The 22,202-nt window shown below is 42.3% G+C and overlaps 1 protein-coding gene across 9 annotated transcripts in view; it reads left to right on the forward strand.

Moving 5' to 3' along the window:
* The window catches only part of LOC132397404 (doublecortin domain-containing protein 1-like), a 544,514-nt gene that overhangs the window by 394,422 nt on the left and 127,890 nt on the right, over positions 1–22,202 (forward strand). For all 9 annotated transcript variants that reach the window (XM_059976139.1, XM_059976134.1, XM_059976131.1 and 6 more), the window contains one exon: positions 10,149–10,330. In XM_059976139.1, the coding sequence (XP_059832122.1) occupies positions 10,149–10,330 (182 nt within the window). The remainder of the gene's footprint in view (positions 1–10,148; positions 10,331–22,202) is intronic.

The raw sequence follows: 22,202 nt of genomic DNA on the forward strand, positions 1-22,202 counted from the left end.
TACCAAACAACTGCTAGAGTTTCTAGGTATGGTGAATTTCTATCACCGTTTCATCCCATGAGTGTTGAACTTATGCTGCTTTTGTATGCTGCCCTTAAAGGCTGCTTGAGTGGTCAGTGGACATGACCAGGGCATTTGACAACGCCAAACAGACTCTATCAAACGCGACCCTACTGCCTAATGCACCTATAGCCATTACTACTGATGCCTGAGAGTATGCTGTGGGTGCTGTGCCTGAACAGTTGGTTGGAGGCGTGTGGCAGTTGCTTGTCTTCTTCAACTGGCATCTCCGCACACCCCCTCCCCCAGAGGAAGTACAGTACGTTTGACTGCAAGCTTCTCGCCCTCTATCTGGCTGTCTGCCAATTTATTTTTCTGCTGGAGGGTTGGCATTTCACTGTGTTTGTTGACCACAAATCTCTTGTGCAACTGATGGCCACAGCATCAGACACTTGTCCTACGTTTCAGAATTCTCAACTGACATACAGCACATCAAAGGGAAAAATGATGCCGTGGCTGATTGCCTCTCAGGGCCCGCTGTCAATGCCATACACACCGGGGTTGACTGTGCCAGCATGGCAGCCAATCAAGCTACTGACTCAGTGTTCCAGGCTTACTGGACTATAGACACGAGCCTGCAGTTGGCTGACGTCAAGTTCGGGGACTTTACCTCCTGTCCAAGTCTCAGCCGGTCACCCATTCCACATAGTGCCTGCAAACTGAAGGCTTCACAGAAACTGCTGGCTTTAAAGTTTTGTGCCTTAGGACAGACATGTGAGACTGGTGTGCATCTGTGTTGTGTCTTAATGAAAGAAAATTAGCCATCATGCTCATGTTCTACTGGCAGCCTTTGAGGTCCTTGAGTGACGGTTTGACCATACCAATGTGGACCTGGCTGGTGCTCTCCACTACCTCATGGCTTCATGCATCTTCTTACCATGGTGGACTGTAACACCAGGTGACTAGAGGTTGTTCCTCTAATGTCAACGACGGCTGCGGATGTGGCTCCAGCATTCATCAAAAATGAGTGGCTTGGTTCAGCACCCAGTCTGATACTTTCTCCAACTGTGGTTCCCATTTCACATCAGACCCCTGGGCAACAACGGTCCAGACCTCAGGGTTAAATTGAATCACATCATGGTGTATTGCACGCAGTTCAATGGCCTGTGTGAGTGCTTTCCATTTTCCTTAAGTGTTGCTCTGAGGGCCATCTTAATGGACATATGTTGGCACAATTGTCTCCTGGGGTTCAGAATGGCTCCAAATGAGACCATAAGACTATAAGACAGTGGAGCAGAATTAGGTCATCTAGCCTATCGAGTCTGAACCACCATTCAATCATGGCTGATCCTTTTTTTTAATCTCCTTCTCAACCCTAGTTCCCAGCCTTCTCCCCATAATCTTTGATGCCAATCAAAAACTTATCAATCTCTGCCTTAAATACAACCAATGTCCTGGCCTCCACAGCTGCATGTGGCAACAAATTCCACAAATTCAGGACTCCTTAGCTAAAGAAATTTCTCTGCATCTCTGCTTTGAAAGGGCGCCCCTCTATCCTGAAGCTGTGCCCTCTTGTCCGAGACTCTCCCACCATGGTCCTTTCCACATCTACTCTGTCTAGGTCTTTCAACATTTGAAAGGTTTCATTGAGATACCCATCGTATTCTGAATTCCAGTGAGTACAGATCCAGAGCCATCAAACGTTCCTCATATGATAACCCTTTCATTCCCGGAATCATCCTTGTGAACCTCCTCTGGACCCTCTCCAATGCCAGCACATCTTTTCTAAGATGAGGGGCTCAAAACTGTTCACAATACTCAAGGTGAGGCCTCACCAGTGCCTTATAAAGCATCACATCCTTGTTCTTGTATTCTAGATCTCTTGAAATGAGTGCTAACGTGGCATTTGCCTTCCTCACCACTGACTCAACCTGCAAATAAACCTTCAGTGTGTTGTGCACAAGGACTTCTAAGTCCCTCTGCATCTCAGATTCCTGGGTTTTCATCTCATTTAGAAAACAGTCTGCACATTTATTTCTACTACCAAGGTGCATGACCATGCACTTTCCAACATTATATTTCATTTGCCATTTCCTTGGCAAATTCTCCTAATCTGTCTAAGTCCTTCTGCGTCCTACCTGTTTCCTCAACACTACCTGCCTCTCCACTAATCTTCATATCATCTGCAAACTTGGCAACAAAGACATCTATTCCGTCTTCTAAGTCATTTATATACAGAATAAAAAGAAGTGGTCCCAACACCGACCCCTGCAGAAAACCACTAGTCACTGGCAGCCAACCAGTAAAGGATCCTTTTATTCCCATTTCCCATTTACTGCCTCCTACCAATCAGCTGAAGCTTTAACCATGGTAGTAACTTACCTGTAATACAATAGGCTTTTAACTTGGTAAGCTGCTTCATGTGTGGCACCTTAACAAAGGCTTCTGAACGTCCAAATATAGAACCTCCACTTCATCCCTTCCTCCTTGTAATCTCCTCAAAGAATTCCAACAGGTTCGTCAGGCAGGATTTTCCCTGAAGGAAACCATGCTGACTTGTGCTATCTTGTCCTGTGTCACCAAGTACTCCATCACCACATCCTTAACAATTGACTCTAATATCTTCCCAACCAATGAGGTCAGGCTAACTGGTCTATAATTTCCTTTCTTAAGAAGTGGAGTGACACTTGCAATTTTCTAGTCCAATAATTTCTGAAATATCAGTTGTAATGCCACCATAATCTCTAACATTACCTCTTTCAGAACCCTAGGATGCAGTTCATCTGGTTCGGGTGACTTATATACCTTCAGGTCTTTCAGCTTTTTGAGCACCTTCTCTCTTGTAAATAGTAACTGCACCCACTTCTCTTCCTTCACACACTATAACATCAGGGATACTGCTAGTGTCCACCACATCGAAGACTAATGAGGAATACTCATTTAGTTCATCAGCCATCTCCTTGTCCCCCGTTATTATTTTTCCTGCCTCATTTTCTAGCAGTCCTATATCCACTCTCAACCCCATTCTCCTGCCTTCTCCCCATAACCTTTGACACCCTGACTAATCAAGAACCTATCAAGCCTCACTTTAAAAATACCCAGTGACTTGATCTCCACACCAGTCTGTGGCAATGAATTCTGTAGATACACCATTTTCTGGATAAAGAAATTTCTCCTCATCTCTATCCTAAAGGGACATTCTTGGTATCTGAAGATGTGCCCTCTAATCCTAGAGTCACCCACCATTGGAAAAATCCTCTCCATGTCTATCTAGGCCTTTCACTATCAACTTTTACTATCCACTTTGATATTATTTGCTAGCTTTCTTTCATATTTTATCTTTTCCCTTCTAATGATTTTTTTAGTTGCTCTCTGTAGATTTTTAAAAATTTCCCAATCTATCTTCCCACTAATTTTTGCTTGTTGTATGGCCTTTCTTTTGCTTTTACAATGGCTTTGACTTCCCCTGTCAGCAATGGTTTTACTATTTTATCATTTGAGTATTTTTTCATTTTTGGAATACATGTGTCCTGCATTTTCCCAGAAACACACACCATTGCTGCTCTGCTGACATCCCTGTCAGCAGCTCCTTCCAATTTACTTTGGCCAACTCCTAACTCTGATACCACTGCAATTCCCCTTACTCCCCTGAAATGCTGCTACATCAGACTTTACTTTCTCCCTATCAAATTTCAATTTGAACTCAGTCATATTGTGATCACCGGTTCCTAAGGGTTTTTTTTACCTGAAGCTCCCTAATCGCCTCCAGTTCATTACCTAACAGCCAATCCAGTATAGCTGATCCCCGAGTAGGCTCAATAACAAACTGCTCTAAAAAGCTGTCTCTTGGGCAATCAACAAACTCACTCTCTTGAGATCCATTTTCTGATTTTCCTGATCAACCTACATATTAAAATCTCCCATGACTGCCATAACATTGCCCCTTTGATTTGCCTTTTCTATTTCCTGTTGTAACCTGTGGTCCACCTCCCAGCCACTGTTGTGAGGCCTGTATATAACTGCCATCAACGTCCTTTTACCCTTGCAGTTTCTTAACTCAACTCACAAGGATTCAACATCTTCTGATCCTATGTCACATCTTTCTACTGATTTGATGCCATTCTTTACCAGTAGAGCCACACCACCCCCTCTGCCTACCTTCCTATCCCTCCGATACAATGTGTAACCTTGGACATTCAGCCCCAAACTACAACCATCCTTCAGCCTTGATTCAGTGATGGCCACAACATCATACCATGAGGACATGCATTCCTCCACAGCAGAGCTAGTGTATGGGCAGCCACCACGGGTACCGGGTGATTTTATTCCTGACACCGTGACCACCTGGTCAGTGTCTCAGCAACATTCTGCCCACCCCAGTAAACAATTCTTTTCTACCTATTCCTACCTCCCATCATCGCACACAGCACTTTTGGGTTCCAATTGACCGATGTTCTACCTATTTCATTTTCATTTTTGTCTGCCATATTGCACATCAAAATCCCTTTAAGCCTCCTTACAACGACCCGTTCCATGTTTTGTAACCTGGCAAAAGGACTTTTATTGTAGATAGGAAGGATAAACTTAAATCTATTTCTGTAGGTTGCCTCCAAGACCTGGATGGCTCCATTCCCATACTCCCTGCATCATGACATGACCACGTGTGTGTCAGCACACCCCTGGACGAGCCAGAGGAACTTGCTGTTACTCCAACTAAGGCACAGAGGACCTGAGCTTGGCGGTTTGTAAGAGCTCTAGTTAAAGAGAAAATGCTGGTTTTGGAGAACTCTGGGGAGTTGGGGTGGGTGTCCTGTGTCCGGTAATGTGATGAGTGACAGATGACACATACTGTCCTGAATAGAAACTGTTCTACATAATTTACAAACATCGCTACTGAGTTGTCTTCACTTTCAGAGACGGTATCTGATACAATGACATCAGGGTAAGCTGACTATCTTTGTTGAGCACATAAAAAAAAAACACGTGTTTTGTTCAAAAGATCCTGTCTTCCAGCATTTTACATTATCAATGTCCAACATGGTCTTGCGATTGCAGAGAAACATCCAAGACTATCACAAGACCTTCACACTCAGACTCTGACGCCTACCTGTAGCAGGCAGTAACACAGCCCGCAACAAGTCTAGCTCCTCTGACAACAAGCTCCTCGCTGATGGGCTGAACCTGTAGTAACTGACCTTCTTAATTTCTAGCGTTGTCCTGTGATCACAAAACGAAGTTTAAAAAAGACATCTTTGCTGGGCCCCCAAGAGGCCATTGTGACTGAACGCGCTACCATCTTCCAGAAGAGCCATGAGGTTTGGGCAATAAATTTAAAGGTCAAAGTTCAAAGTAAATATATTATCAAAGAGCGTACATCACCAGGTTTTCTTGCAGGCATTCACATTAGAACAAAGAAATACAATTGAATCAATGAGAAACTACACACAAAGACTGACAAACGACCAGTGTGTATAGGAAGACAAACTCTGTAAATACAATAAACAATTAATAAATAAATAGGCAGCACATACAAAAGTGCTGGAGGAACTCTGCAGGCCAGACAGCATCTATAGAAAGGAATAAGTATTCGCCGTCATGGCCAGAAATGTTGACTGTTAATAGATGCTGTCTGACCTGCTGAGTTCCTCCAGCATTTTGTATATGTTGCCTTGGATTTCTAGCATCTGTAAATTTTCTCATGTAAGTAAATAAACAGCCCTGAGCATATAAGTTATCCACTTGGGAAGGTTTAATATTTGTGAATCAGAGCCTGGGGGCCTAGAAGAGGCCTGTCCTGGGGTTGGAGGACTGACTATGTTTGTGTTGGGAGGGAGGCTGTTGTTGCTTAGTCACTTGGTATGTTCTATTTTGTTGTGTTCTGTGTTGATCAGTCAAGCATAGTGGCCATGGTTAGAATGTGTTGTGACACTTGTGGGTTGGAACCAGCACATCCTGAGATATGTTAGTTGTTAATGCGAATTACGTATTGCACTGAATGTTTCAAGGAAACCTTAGGAGGCAGTGATCATAAGATTATAGAATTCACTCTTTAGTTTGAGAGGAAGAAGCTAAAATCAATATTACAGTGGAGTAAAGGAACTACAGAGCCATGAGAGAGGAGCTGGCCAAAGTTGATTGTAAGGGGACACTAGCAGGGATGATGGCAGAACAGCAATGGCTAGAGTTTCTGGGAACAATTCAGAAGGTGTAGGATAGATACATTCCAAAGAAGAAGTATTCAAAAGCGAGGATGAGGTAACTGTGGCTAACAAGGGAAGTCAAAAAGGAAGAGAAGTCATTCAATATAGCAAAAATTAATGGAGTTGGAGGATTAGGGAACTTTAAAATCAAACAGAAACTAAATAAAAAAGCAATAAGGAGAGAATAGATGAAATATGACAAAATGCTAGACAATAGTATAAATTAGGATACCAGAAGTTTTTCAGATATATAAAGAGTAAAAGAAAGGCAACAGAAGGTATTGGAACCTGGGCTTCTGAACATCCCTCTGCAATTAGATCCTTGTTCTCCTAACTGGAAGACCACCATCTGTGCGGATTGATGAAAATATCTCCTCCTCACTGATGATGGTGCACCTCAGGGGTGTGTGCTTAGCCCACTGCTCTACACTCTCTATACCCATGACTGTGTGGCTAGGCATAGCTCAAATACCATCTACAAATTTGCGGATAATTCAACCATTGTTGGTAGAATCTCAGATGCAAATGAGAGGGCGTTAAGGAGCGAAAAATGCCAACTAGTGGGGTGGTGTTGCAGCAACAATCTTGCACTCAAAATTAATTAGACAAAAGAGCTGATTGTGGATTTCAGGAGAAGGGTAAGATGAAGAAACACATACCAATCCTCATAGAGGGATTAGAAGTGGAGAGAGTGAGCAGCTTCAAGTTCTTGGGTGTCAAAATCTTTGAAGACCTAACCTGGTCCCAACATATTGATGCAGTTATAAAGAAGGCAAGACAGCGACTATACTTCATTAGGAGTTTGAAGAGTTATGGTATGTCAACAAATGCATTCAAAAACTTCTATAGATGTACCATGGAGAGCATTCTGACAGGCAGCATCACTGTCTGGTATGGGGGGCGGGGGGGGGGAGGGAGTCCTGCTGCACAGGACCAAAAGAAGCTGCAGAGGGTTGTACATCTAGTCAGCTCATTCTTGGGTACTAGCCTACAAAGTACCCTGGACATCTTCAAGGAGCGGTGTCTCAGCAAGGCAGCGTCCATTATTAAGGACCTCCAGCAGCCAGGGCATGCCCTTTTCTCACTGTTACCATTAGGTAGGAGATACAGAAGCCTGAAGGCACACACTCAGCGATTCAGGAACAGCTTCTTCCCCTCTGCCATCCAATTCCTAAATGGACATTGAACTCGTGAACACTACCTCACTTTTTAAATAAATATTACTTCTGTTTTTTGCACGGTTTTTAATCTATACAATATATGTATGCTGTAATTTATTATTATTATTTTACTTTTTTTCTTCTTCTATATTATGTATTGCATTGAACTGCTGCTGCTAAGTTAACAAATTTTACTACAAATGCCAGTGATAATAAACTTGATTCTGATTCTGATATCAGACTGCTGGAAGATGAAGCTGGGGAGGTAGTAATGGGGTTACAAATGAATGGCAACAAAGTCAATAAGTATTTTGCATCAGTCTTCACTGTAGAACACATCAGTACTATGCCAGAAATTGGAGAGCATCAGGGGACGAAATGAGTGTAGTTGCTATTACAAAAAAGAAGGTGCTTGGGAAGCTGAAAGTTCTGAAGGTAGCTAAGTCACCTGGGCCAGATGGTGTAGACCCCAGGGTTCTGAAAGACCTGAAGAGATTGTGGAGGCATTAGTAATGATCTTTCAAGAATAACTAGATTCTGGAATGGTTCCGGAGGACTGGAAAACTGCAAATGTCACCCCACTCTTTAAGAAGGGTGGGAGGCAAAATAACAGAAATTATAAGCCAGTTAGGCTGATTTTAGTAGTTGGGAATGAGGTTTCAGGGTGCTTGGAGGCTCATAACGGTAAATATTGCCTGACAAATCTTTTGGAATTCTTTGAGGGTATAACAGGCTGGATAGACAAAGGAGAGTCAGTGTATGTTGTTTGCTTGGATTTTCAGAAGCTGTTTGATCAGGTACTGTACATGAGGCTGTTAAACTAGGTAAAAGCCCATGAAATGACAGGAAAGCTACCTGCATAGATAGAAGTTTGGCTGACTAGCAGGAGGTAAAGAGTGGTTGGCTGCTGATGACTAGTGGTATTTCACATGGGTCGATATTGGGACTGCTTGTTTTCACATTTTTGACAATGATTTGGATGATGGAATTGATGCCATTGTGGCCAAGTTTGTGAAAGATAGGAAGAAAGATGGAAGGGCAGACAGTGTTAGAGAAAGTGGGATGGCTGCAGAAGGACTTTGACAGATTGGGAGATCAGGAAAACAACTGGAAGATGGAATATAATGTAGGAAATTGTATCATCATGCACTTTGGTAGATGAAATAATGGCATGGACTAAATGGGGAGAACATTCAGAACTCAGCTGCTAATGGACTTGGGAATTGTTGTACAGGATACACTAAAGGTTAATTTACATGTTGAGTCTGTGGTAAGAGAATCAAATGCAATGTTAGCACTCATTTTGTGAGAACTAGAATGTAATACTAAGGCTTTATAAGGCATTGGGATATTGTGAGCAGTTCTAGGCCCCTCATCTAAGAAAAAGATGTGCTGGCATTAGAGAGGGTCTAGAGGAGATTCACAGTAATGATCCTGGAAACAAAAGGGTTAACATATAAACCAATAGAAATCATTGAAACCTATAGAATATTGAAAGACCTAGATAGAATAGATGGTGAGAAGATGTTTCTTACAGTGGAGGAGTCTAGGACCACAGCCTCAGAATAGAACGGACATGAGGAGAATTTCCTTTAGCGAGAGAGTGGTGAATGTCTGGAATTCATTGCCATGGATGGCTGTGAAGGGCAATTCATTATGTATGTTTAACATGGAGATTGTTAGGTTCTTGATTAGTCAGGGCATCAAGAATTAAGGGTAAAAAGCAGGAGAATGGGGTTGATAAGGATAATAGATCAGCTTGGAATGGCAGAGCAGATTCAATGGGTCAAACGACCTAATTCTACTACCAATATGTTATGGAGTTACAATCTTAACATTTTGATGTACATGTGATAAATAAATCTGAATATGAATCTGAGTCATAAAGGCAGAGAGATTTTGAGAGGGAATTCCAGATCTTGGTGCGCAAGCACATGAGGAAGGGATATGCTAAACAGACACAAATTGTATTTTCAAAATACAAGGAAGTCAAGTACTAACTTGACGTGCCATAATTATAGGCAGTTCCAATTCCCCTTTGATTGACCTCATGAATTTCTGAGTAGTGGTAGTTATCTCAATATACCTGTCTAGGCCAAATCTTCACAATTGGCTCACTGAGTTAAGGTGCAGTCAGAAGAGTGACTCAATATCTCCAAATGAGGCAAACATGGTTGAACACAATGTCACAAGAGATTTGCAGTCAGGAGCCACTTTATGAGGTACAGGAGTGGAACCTGGTCCAGTCTTCTGCTGCTGTAGCCCATCCACATTATGGTTCAATGTGTTGTGCTCTTCTGGATGCCAATGTTGTAACACACGGTTATTTGAGTTACTATCGCCTTCCTGTCAGCTTGAACCAGTGTGGCCATTCTGGTCTGACCTCTCTCATTAACAAGTTGTTTTTGCCCACACAACTGCCACTCACTATACATCTTTTTGGCTTTTCGCACACTCTCTGTAAACTCTAGATAGACTGTTATGTGTGAAAATCCCAGGAGATCAGCAGTGTCTGAGATACTCAAACCACTCCATCTGGCACCAACAATCATTTTATGGTCAAAGTCACTTAGATCACATTTCTTCCTCCTTCTGTTGCTTGGTCTGAACAACTGAACCTTTTGACCATGCCTGCATGCTTTTATGCGTTGAGTTGCTGCCACATGGTGAACTGATTAGATGATTGCAATTGCATTAATGACCTAATGTACAGGTGTACCTAATAAGCTGGCCACTGAGTACATGTAGGTATGCATATGTGGATGAAACAAAATAATTTTTTTTGTAGGAATATGATTGGCCGATTGAAGGATCCCTTCTTCCCAATGCCCCACCGCTAAAAACCCAAGAACAGAAAAGTCAAGAGGTATACACCCCAGTGAGACTAAAGGTTCTGAAGAATGGAGAACAAGACAAGTCCAGGGCACGAAAGGTCACAGGACCAGACATCACCAGCATGCTCAAGAAAACGTAAGACAGCAAAGTACCTTTATCACTTCGGTCATGGTTACAGTGTGGATGCAGTTCCACCTGAGACCTCAGCACAAGCAGTATATACTGACATTCTGAACATCTTAGCTTTTCACAGCCACTGGATCTGTATTCTTAGTGACATAAGGCCTCAAAAATGTAAGAGTGAACACTACTTACTTGTACATTGTAAGTGTAGTTATTAAAGCTATTTGATGCGGAACAAAATGCTTCTGTATGCTTAAAGTGATGGAGTAAAAGTCACATGTTTATATTCTAGCCATGGAATCATACAGCAAGGGAACAGGCCCCTCGTCCCAACTCATTCATACTGACTATAGTACCCACTAAGCTAGCCCCATCTGGCCCACATCTTTCTAAACCCCTCCTTTCCACGTTCTTCTACAAATATCTTTCAATAGGATTACTGCAAGTGGCTACTTGATGGTTAATCATACAGTCATAGAGGAATATAAGCATAGATCCAGACCCTTTGGTCCAGTGAAATCCTGTCAACCACAGCCCCACTCAACTACCTCCAACTTCCGGCATTTGGCCTATACCTCTCCCTGTACCTAATTGCTTCTTAAATGATACTGCTGTACCTGCCTCAACCACTTCCTCTGGTGGCTCGTTCCATCAGTGCTGCACTCTCTTTTAAATGTTTCTCCTTACTGAACACTTGTGCTGTCTTGAAAAAGGATCTAGTGTTTTCCTGGCATAGATGATGAATAAATTCATCTTGGGCTTCCAGCCATGTACAGGTATCAATTTTAACTGACACTTCGATGACAAATTCTGCCATCTTCATCAGGGATGTCCAGTCTGATGGTATTTATACCCCCATTATCCATCACTCCTGATTGGTTAGTCCTCATCCAATCAGGTTTCTGCTGTCCCACCTTGCTTACAATCGAATTCCAATTCTTACTTAGAGTGAGACCTTTGCCTTTGTTAAAGTTCTTTTCCTCTAGTTTTATTTCAATGGCTTCCTTCGCCGGGTGGTCCCAAAAGCCACTGGTATGGCATAGTAGTTTTGTTTTGTCAAAGTCAATCCTATGGCCATTGCAGATGCAATGTTCTGCTACTGCCAATTTCTCTGGGTAACCCAAATGGATACACCTCTGTGCTCCTCGATGAGAGTTTTCACCGTGCATCTCGTCTGGTTGATGTTCGCCAGTCATTTTATATGCCAGTAAATTTGTCATTGAAACATCGGTTAAAGTCAATACCTGTACCCAGCTAGATGCCCAAGAAGAGTTTATTTGTCCTATACTCTCTTAATTCTAGTTTCCCTTTCTTGGGAAAAAGACTGAATGCTTTCACTCTATCAAAACCACTCATGATTTTATACACCTCTGTAACGTCACCCTTCAAATCTCCCATGTTCAAAGGAACAAAGTCCCTGCTTAACCTCTCTCTGTATCTGAGCCCCTCAAGACCTGGCAGCATCCTTGTAAATCTGCTCTGCACTCTTGCCAATTGAATGATGTCTTTACAATAACAGAACTATTAAAACTCCAAGTGGGGTCTCGACAACAGTATCTTGCACTTTCTTTAACATTAATCCATAAATAACCTATTAAACCAACCAAGTATGTGACCTTTACCTAAACAGATAATATGGATAACCACAGTCAATAAACCATAAGATTAGAAATTTTGCCTCCCTGCTCTTGAAGTCATTATTTGTAAAGCCTATAAGAAGAGGATAATAATTGATTAGAGTCAGTAATATTTTGCGTATAGGAATAGTTTGGACTCATTACTACATCAGGGAAGAGTTACAGGAGCCTGAAGACACATACTCAATGTTTTAGGAACAATTACTTCCCTTCTGACATCAGATTTCTGAACAGACAATGAGCGAATTGATAAACACTAACTCACTTTTTTTGCTCTCCTTTTGCAGTACTTATTTAATTGCATTATGTGCAGGATATAATTGATTATATACAGTAATTTATGGTACATAAATGATCTATTATAATATATAAATATATTTTGTATATTACAATTTGTGTGTGTGTGTATATATTTATCTCTTGTATTATACTATAATACTATATTATTATAGTACATTATATATATATATATATATATATATATATATATATATATATATATATATATATATAAGGTGTATGGAAGTAGGTACAAGGGGGATGTCAGAGGTGAGTTTTTCCACACACAGAATGGTGGGTGCATGGAATGCACTGCCAGCAATGGTGGTAGGGACGGATACAATAGGGTCTTTTAAGATACTTTTAGATAGGTACATGGAGCTTAGAAAAATAGAGGGCTATGCAGTAGGGAAATTCTAGGCAGCTTCTATTACATGGTTAGCACAACATTGTGGGTTGAAGGGCCTGTAATGTGCTGTAGATTCCTATGTTTCTATGTATGAAAGCCCTAAAAGCTCTATTTATGACCTTCTTCAAGACTAGAAAGGAAAGGGGAATATACTATTCCTTTCCATAGAGTCTGGCTGACTTGCTGAGTCCCTCCAGCATTTTGTGTGCGTTGCTCTGGATTTCCAACATCTGTAGAATCTCTTTTCTTTATGACCTTATCTACCCATGATTCCACTTTCAAGGAATTATAGATCTGTATTCAAGGTACTTTTATTCTTCTTCACTCCTCACTGCCCGATAAGTCTTAGTGTGATTTGTTTCTCAAAGTGCAACACCTCACACTTGTTTGCATTAAATTCTACCTCCCATTTTCCACCCTGTTTTCTCAGCTGGTCAAAATAATCCTTTTCTAAAAAGAGCTATTATCCTCTATGTGGAAACTTTTTTAATTGGTCTTGTAAATCAGAATTCTACTCTCAATTTATGAATAAATATTTTGACATCACCCTGATGTAACTTTTTGATTATGCCCCCTTGTTCTAGATTATGGGCCGAAAATGGTGTCCGTTTGCCAAAGTGCTTAAATCATCCTAAACACTCAGCCTCTCAAACCTCGATATGAGGGGAATACCAGTGTAGAAATATAACCTGTCCTTTTAAATTAACCTGTTTAATCTCATGTAAAAGTAATTTCCCCCGAATTAGATAGTGCTACCAATTGTTTTCAGGTCAATTGTTACCCATGGGGAAACTGGCTCGAACATTTTAGTGCACAATTCTCCTTAGCATGGCCAATGTTTACCAAGTGTCAGATGTGCAGCTAACCATATCCTCACATGCACAGAGTATTTCCCAGTGATCAGAATGATGAATGATCAGAATCAGAATCAGGGTCAATATCATGTTACAATAAGGATATACAGTATATATATAGGGTTTCCCTCCCTCCACTACATTTCCCGTGCATCTGCACTCACCCCATCTTCCTGCTATCGTAATAGCGATAGAGGTGATAGCTATACATAGTAAAGTTACATTAAATAGGCAGTGCAAAAAAAAGTAGTGAAGTAGTGTTCGTAGGTTCACTGTCCATTCAGAAATATGATGGCAGAGGAGAAGGTTATGTTCCTGAATCGATGCAGCTACAAAGAAGACACAACAGCGGCTATATTTCATTAGGAGTCTGAGGAGATTCATTATGTCGCTAAAGACCCTCACAAATTTCTACAGATGTATTGTGGAAAGTATTCTAAGTGGCTGCATCACCGTCTAGTATGGCTGGAGGTACTACACAGGATTGAAGTAAGTTGCAGAGAGTTGTAAAGTTAGTCAGTTCCATCATGAGCACTTTTCTCTGTAGTATCCAGGTCATCTTCAAGGACCGATGCCTCAAAAAGGCAGTATCCATCATTAAGGACCACCATTAACCAGAACAGGCCTTGTTTTCATTGCTACCATCAAGAAGGAGGTACAGAAGCCTGAAGGCACTCGCTCAATGATTCAGGAACAGCTTCTTCCCCTCTTCCATCTGATTTCTGAATGGACATTGAACCCATGAACACTACCTCATTACTTTTTTATTTCTATTTATGCAATGCTAATTTAACTACTTAATATACACATATATTATGTTTTTCCTATTATTATGTATTGCATTATACTATTACAAAGCCAGCAAATTTCGTGACATATGCTGGTGATATTAAACCTGTTTCTGATTCTGACTTGCTTCAATTCCTGCCATGGGAAAATGCCGTGCTGGGTTTTTGCCGGATGTTGACACCAGGTTTGTAAGAGGGTCTTACAACCCTCCGCAGTTTTATTTATTTATTGTTTATTTGGAATATTGTGTGTAGTTCTGGTCACTGAATTATAGGAAAGATATCAATAAATTAGAGAGAGTGCAGAGACGATTTACTAGGATGTTACCTGGGTTTCAGCAATTAAGTTACAGAGAAAGGTTGAACAAGTTAGGTCTCTATTCATTGGAGCGTAGAAGGTTGAGGGGGGATTTGATCAAGGTATTTAAAATTTTGAGAGGGATAGATAGAGTTGACGTGAACAGGCTGTTTCCATTGAGAGTAGGGGAGATTCAAACTAGAGGACATGATTTGAGAGTTAGGGGGCAGAAGTTTAAGGGAAACCCGAAGGGGTATTTCTTTACTCAAAGAGTGATAGCTGTGTGGAATGAGCTTCCTGTAGAAGTAGTAGAGGCCAGTTCAGTTGTGTCATTTAAGGTAAAATTGGATAGGTATATGGACAGGAAAGGAGTGGAGGGTTATGGGCTGAGTGTGGGTAGGTGGGACTAGGTGAGATTAAGGGTTCGGCACGGACTAGGAGGGCCAAGATGGCCTGTTTCCGTGCTGTGATTGTTATATGGTTATATGGTTATATGGTTATTTAGAGATACAGCACGGAACAGGCCCTTCTGGCACCATGAGCTGCACCGCCCGGCAGCCCGCATATTTAACCACAGTCTAATCACAAGACAATTTACAATGAGCAATTAACCGGCTGACCGGTACATCTTTGGACTGTAGGCGAAAGCCAGGGCACCCGGAGGGAATGCACACACTCCCAGTGAGAACATACAAACTTCTTACAGACTGTGCTAAGATGGAGCTTCAAACTTCAGAACATTCCGTGCTGTAATAGCGTTGCACTGGAAGCTACGCTACCATGGCGCCCTTTTTCTGATCTAATGCACAGGATTGGAAAAAGCTACAGAGGGTTATAAACTCAGCCAGCTCCATCATGGGCACTAGTCTCCCCGCCATCGAAGACGTCTTCAAAAGACGATGCCTCAAGAAAATAATATCCATCATGAAGGACCCTCACCATTACTACCAACAGGGAGGAGGTACAGGAGTCTGAAAGTTCATACTCAGTGCTTTAGGAACAGCTTCTTACACTCTGCTGTCAGATTTTTGAACTATTTCTGCTTTCTCTTTGCGCTACTTGGTCACAGATATGCTCTTGGGCAATGTGGGCGTCCTGAGCCAGAAGGGCCTGTTACTGTGGTGTATCTCTGCAAATTAACAACATAGACCCAGACAGATAACAACCTTTCCACCAAATGGCATATTCCTTGGGGAAGAATCTTCAGTCCTTGTCATCCATTTGCAAAAGCATGGAATTGTGTACCATCATGGACCCATCCAGTGCACACCCCCTCACAGGTTGCCTCTTTATTTCAATCACAAAATCTCTTTGATTAACTTATCCTTCATAGCTGTCAGATCTAAGTAATCACTTTCCCTCTTGTTAGGAGTGCGATTCCAACAGAGATGTGTCAACTCAAGCCTCTCTCTGTTCAAAGACTTTTAGTTCACCACTTACAGGTCTGGCATCATTACACACTTTTTGAGAGAATGCACCACCAGACCACAGCCACAGGGGAAATCCTCTGGAAAGAAGAAGGATACTTGGAATCAATCACCAACCCTTGTGACTGTCTGTCTAGGGCCTTTCTAATTAGGTTAGCTCTCTGTGCAGTCAACTGTATTGGAGTCATTGAGATAGTGACCATCAGATATAAGAGCAGAATTGGGCCATTTTGCCCATCACATCTGCTCTGCCATTTCATCATGGCTGATCCATTTCCGCTTCAGCCCGATTCTCCTACCTTCTCTCCTTAACCTTCCACACTCTGACTAATCAAGAATCTATCAACCTCCACCTTAGATGCACCCATTGACTCGGCCTCCACAGCTGCTTGTGGCAATGAATTCCACAGGTTCACCACCAACTGGCTGAAAAAAAATCTTCATCTCTGAGTCTGGTGACACAGTGCAAGCCAAACCAATGGAAGATAGAACAGTACAGCATCAGAACAGGCCCTTCGGCCACGATGTCTGTGCTGACCACTAACTGAAATGCTCCCACGCCTATAGCCTTTGTTGCTATGCAGCTAGAAATAAAGGCTTATAACACCTGAAATATTTTCTTTGTTGTCCTGTATTTAATGAAATGTGTCAATTATTAAATAAAACCAAAAGTATCTGACGCATCAATTTTCATTGTATTCTGAGACCTCTGTCAGTCAGAGCTGCCCATGGATGTTGCATCCTAGCTGTCTAGGTATGAAAGCCTGAGCAGTACGATATGGAGAACAAGCTGTTGTCCATGTAGCAAGCTCCCCCTCTCCACACATCTGATGAAACCAAAAGAACCACAGAGATTGATGCAGTTTTGTACCAGCAGTGTCACAGGAGTTGCCAGTCAGCATTGACCTCAATGTAAGACTGTCTTAGGGCATGTTGGCACGTGGCCAAGTGGTTAAGGCTTTGGGTTGGTGATCTGAATGTCGTTAGTTCGACCTCAGCCGAGGCAGCGTGTGTGCCCTTGAGCAAGGCACTTACCAACACACTGCTCCTGCACATTTATAGCCCAGTGTCGGTGGTTAGTGCAGTATGGATAAGACTTCAGCTCCAGATTTTTCCCTCGGGGTTTACTCCAAAGCCTTCCCCATGAGTGGGTATAATTACAAGGCAGCAGAGGTTTGAGATCAGAGTTTTCCTTCCCCTAGATGACCTGCCAACCACAGCTGATGAGCCCCATCTGCCCAAAGCGACTGGTTTTAAGGCACCAGTTACCTGCCTTTTCCCCTTCTGTCAGTAGAAACGGTTCTGCCAGGCTTAGTAGCTAAGCCACATGTCCAGCAAGGAGCTGGACTTGGTTGTCTGAGGGTATTTGAGATGCAGGCCATTGGGAGCATTTAATAGGTAGTGGGAGCTTGTCTCCATTTACGACCCCCCCCCCATCTATAATACCCTTAAGGAACCATTCATTGTCTGCATATTACAAAAGATGAACATTTAAAGTGTTGTGCAGTTTTCAGACTGTGTAAAAATTTCCTGCTCAGAGCAATAGTTGGTCCACACAGCTGTAAAAAAAGTTAGAGGGAATGTTACAGCCTACGCATGATCCACATCCCTCTGTTCCCTGGATATTTACGTGCCTTTGTAAATGTCTATGAAACGCCACCATCACATCCACTTCCATCACTAGATTCAGATTTAGATTTATTTATCAAATGCACATCGAAACATACGATGAAATGTGTCAACAACACGTCTGGGGATGTGCTAGGGTCTGCTCATACTTGTCACCACATGTTCCAGTGCTAACATAGATTCCAGGTTCAAGACTCGATTGTTTAACGTCATTTCCAGTTCACAGGTGTAAAGGAGAACAAAATACTTGTTGCCCCAGATCCGATGCAGCACAAAAACACAATAATAATAAAATCACAATAAAAGTAAATATGTAAGAAAGCTTATACACAAAGATTGATTGTATGTCCATAAAGTGAAACTAGGCACAGGATTATCTGACAGGAAATGATAAAGTAGTGGTGGTTGGGGGTGTGGAGGAGGTGAGTTAGTGGGTGGAGGTGTCGATCAGGTGTTGAAAATAACCATTTTTGAGTCTGGTCATCCTGGAGCAGATGCCAAGGAGTGGGACAAAAATTCCATGACTAGGGTGGGTGTGATCCTTCATGAAGTTGCAGCCCATTTTCTGACACCTTTCTGTATATACGTCCTTGCTGGCAGGTAGACTGGTGTTGGCGATGCATTAGTATGCCCACAAGGTTCACCAGAACAAGAAAGAACACAACAAGCAATAAAATAACAACAGCCAAACAATCCCCTTTCCTTCCCTCACACACACGGTCAGTCCTCCAACCTCATGGAACTCCACTGGGCATCGGCCAATGGGTTTCAACTTCCAGACTCCAATCCATCTTTGGGCTTTGGTCTTTGGTATTGACCCCTGGACTAGCTGATGAGTTCCTTGATCATACAGATCACCAATCTTCACCTCAGTGTCATTCTATCCCCACCATTACATCAGCTCACTGCTCGTCAAACCGTCACTGATACCTTTATTATTTCAAATCATTCCATTGCCCTCTTGGTTGGTTTTCCATATTCCACTTTCCATAACCCTGAGTTCATTGAAACTCTCTGTCCATATCTCAAACTGAGCTGAGTCCTGTTTACACTATGCTTTATCCTGTGGACTATTTTGCTTTGAAATCTGCCAATGCCTTGATTGATTTATCTATCTATCTATCTATTTATTTATTCAGCACTATAGCATGGAGAAGGTCTGTCTGGTCCTTTGAGCCACACTGCACAATTGCACAAATGTAGTGGGATGATGCCGGGACATGAGGACCTGAGTTATCACTAAAGGTACGAGTGTAGAGCAAGTTCCCAGCAGAAGTGGTGGATATGGGTTCAATTGCAACACTTCCCCCGTGTCACAGTCAGCAGTTACTTGACTCGATGTGTAAGTGATTGGTTTTCCTTCAAATGCTCAGAAAGTGTTCTGAAAGGTTTTAGTGATCACAAGCTGTATTAATAAAATATTTGATATTAAAATCCATGCATCAGAGATTTCAATTTCAGGCTTGGTTTTGCTTTATAGGCTAATTTGTAGCGTGCTTTTTATGGGCTTTCATTAAATATGCGGGATGAATTAGATTTAAAATACAACACCCATTACCTGACCAAAACATAGGGCCCTACATTAATTTACTTTTTAATAGGAGGATCCTGCAAGTGCAGAGTTCATATTACTAATCAGGATTTATTTATTTCATATTTGCATGTACTCTGAGCAAAGCAAAAGCAAGGACTCAGTATTATTTATTTACTTTTTAAATTTATTATTTGCACGATTTGTCCTCCTTTACACACTGGATGTTTGACAGGCACACACACAAAGTTCCGGAGAAACTCAGCAGGTCACGCAGCATCTATGGAGCGCAATAAAGAGCTGACGTTTCAGGCTGAGGCCCTTCATCAGGACTGGTTGTTAAAGCAAACCAAATGTTTCACTGTATTTTTCGATGCCGGACACATGACAAATAATCTTGAGCTGATATAGAATAAAGTTAATGTGTAAAATGAGATAACAAAGAAAGTTCCAAGTGAGGGAGAAGTATCACCATTCCATTATGTTCATTAACTCACATTGGGTTACACTACTCTTTCAAGAGAGCTTTCTTCTTGTTCCTCTGCCTCTTTCATTACATCAGAACAAACTAAATCGGAGAAAAAATTAGTGTTTGTGTTTTCATTAATCTTTTGGCACACATCTAATTAACATAAATAACAATCTGTGCTATGCAGTTTTTCATATTCTCCTTTAATTCTTAATTTTTCTGCAAATACCTAAAAAAAATCCTCTTCATTTCAAGAGGATTAGAATATAAAAGCAAGGATGTAATACTGAGACTTTATAAGACTTTGGCCAAGATGCACTTGGAATATGGTGCAGTTTTAGGCCTCTTATTCTAAGAAAGGCAGTCTGGCATTGGAGAGTGTCCAGAGAAGGTTCACGAGAATGATCCTGGGAATGAAGGGTCTAATATATGAGAAGCTTTTGGTGGCCCTTGGCCTGTACTTGCTGCAGATTAGAAGAATGAGAGGGCATTTTATTGACTGTCAAACCTCTCATCCAAGATCCACAAACCTGACTGTCCAAGTAGACCCATTGATGCTGCTTAATAGTGTCCTACCAAACTTTTATCTGCATACTTCGACTATGTTTTATCCCCTCTGGTTCAGTCCCTTCCTACCTACATCCATGACACTTCACTTGTTCTGGATCTTTTCAGTGACTCCAAGTTCCTTGGCCCCGGTCATCTCATTTTCCTCTTAGACACCCGCATGCCCCATCAGGAGGGCCTTAAAGCTCTTCCCTTCTTTCTAAAAAACCAAACCCAACCAGTTCCCCTCCACCACCGCTCTCCTCCGTCTGGCAGAACTAGTACTCACTCTCAATAATTTCTCCTTTGGCTCCTCCTACCTCATTCAAACAAAAAGTGTAGCCATGAGGACTCACGAGTCCCAGCTATGTCTACCTTTTTGTTGGCTATGTGGAACAGTCTATGCTCCAAGCCGACAAGAGTATCACTCCCCAACTCTTACTACGTTGTACTGATGACTACACTGGGGCTGCTTTCTACACCCTTGCTTATCTCATCGACTTCATCAACTTTGCCTCCAACTTCCACCCTGCCCTCAAATTTACCTGGTCCATTTCCAACACCCCCCTCTCCTTTCTCAAACTCCCTGTATATTTCTGGAGACAGTTTATCTATTGATATCTTTTATAAACCTACTGATTCTCACAGCTGCCTGGACTATACCTCTTCCCAACTTGTCATTTGTAAAGATGCCATCCCCTTCTCTCAGTCCCTCCGTTTCCATCGCATCTGCTCTCAGGATGAGGTTTTTCATTCCAGAACTAAGGAGATGCCCTCTTTCTTCAAAGAAGGGGGTTTTCTTTCATCATCAACACTGCACTCACCCGCATCTCTTCCATTCCACGCATGTCTGCCCTCACCCCATTCTCCTGCCACTCCACTGGGGTGTTCCTCTTGTCCTCCCCTATAACCCCACCAGCCTCCATGTTCATCACATAATTCTCCAAAACTTCCGCCATCTCCAAGGGAATTCCACTACCAAACATAACTTTCTCTCCACCCCACTCTCTGCTTTCTGTAGGGATCGCTCCCTGCATGACTCCCTTGTCCGTTCATCCATCCTCACTGATCTCTCTGCTAGCACATAACTTTACAAGCGGAACAAGTGCCATGCCTGCCCCTACACCTCTTCCTTCACTACCATTCAGGGCCCCAAACAGTCCTTCCAGGTGAAACAACATTTTACCTGTGAGTCTGTAGGAGTCATCTACTGTATCCAGTGCTTCCAGTGTGGCCTTCTGTATATTGGTGAGACCCAATGTAGATTGGGAGACAACTTCACCGAGCACCTATGCTCCATCCTTCAGAAAAAGCGGGATCTCCTAGTGGCCACCCATTTCAATTCTACTTCCCATTCCCATTCCGACGTATCAGTCCATGGCCTCCTCTACTGCCACAATGAGGACACAGTCAGGTTGGAGGACCAACACCTGATATTCTGTCTGGATAGTCTCCAAACTGATAGCATGAACGTTAATTTCTCAAACTTCCGGTAATGCCTCCCTTTCACCATTTCACATTCCTGTTCCCTTCTCTCAGCTTATTTCCTTATTTATCCATCACTCCCTCTGGTTCTCCTTCCCCTTCCCTACCTTCCATGGTCTTCTACCTTCTCCTATCAGATTCCCCCTTCTCTGCCCTGTACCTCTTTCCCAGCTCTTTACCTTACCCCTCCTCTCTCCTAGTTTCACCTATCACCTGCCATCTTGTGCTTCTTCCTCCCCCCCCCCCACCTTGAGACTCTGACTTCCCATCTTTTGTTTCCAGTCCTGATTAAAGGTCTTGGTCTGAAACAGTGACTCTTTACTCTTTTCCATTAATGCTGCCTGGCCTGCAGAGTTCCTCCAGCATTTTGTGTGTGTTGATTGAAGGGCTGAGATGGAGAGTCCAGAGCCAAAGGGCACAGTCTCAGAATAAAAGCATGTCTCTTTTGAACAGAGATGAGGAGGAATTTCTTTAGCCAGAGGGTGGTGGATCTGTGGAATTAATTACCACAGGTGGCTATGGAGGCCACCAT

This window comes from Hypanus sabinus, chromosome 7 (assembly GCF_030144855.1).
Source record: "Hypanus sabinus isolate sHypSab1 chromosome 7, sHypSab1.hap1, whole genome shotgun sequence".
In the NCBI taxonomy this organism is placed as follows: Eukaryota; Metazoa; Chordata; class Chondrichthyes; order Myliobatiformes; family Dasyatidae; genus Hypanus; species Hypanus sabinus.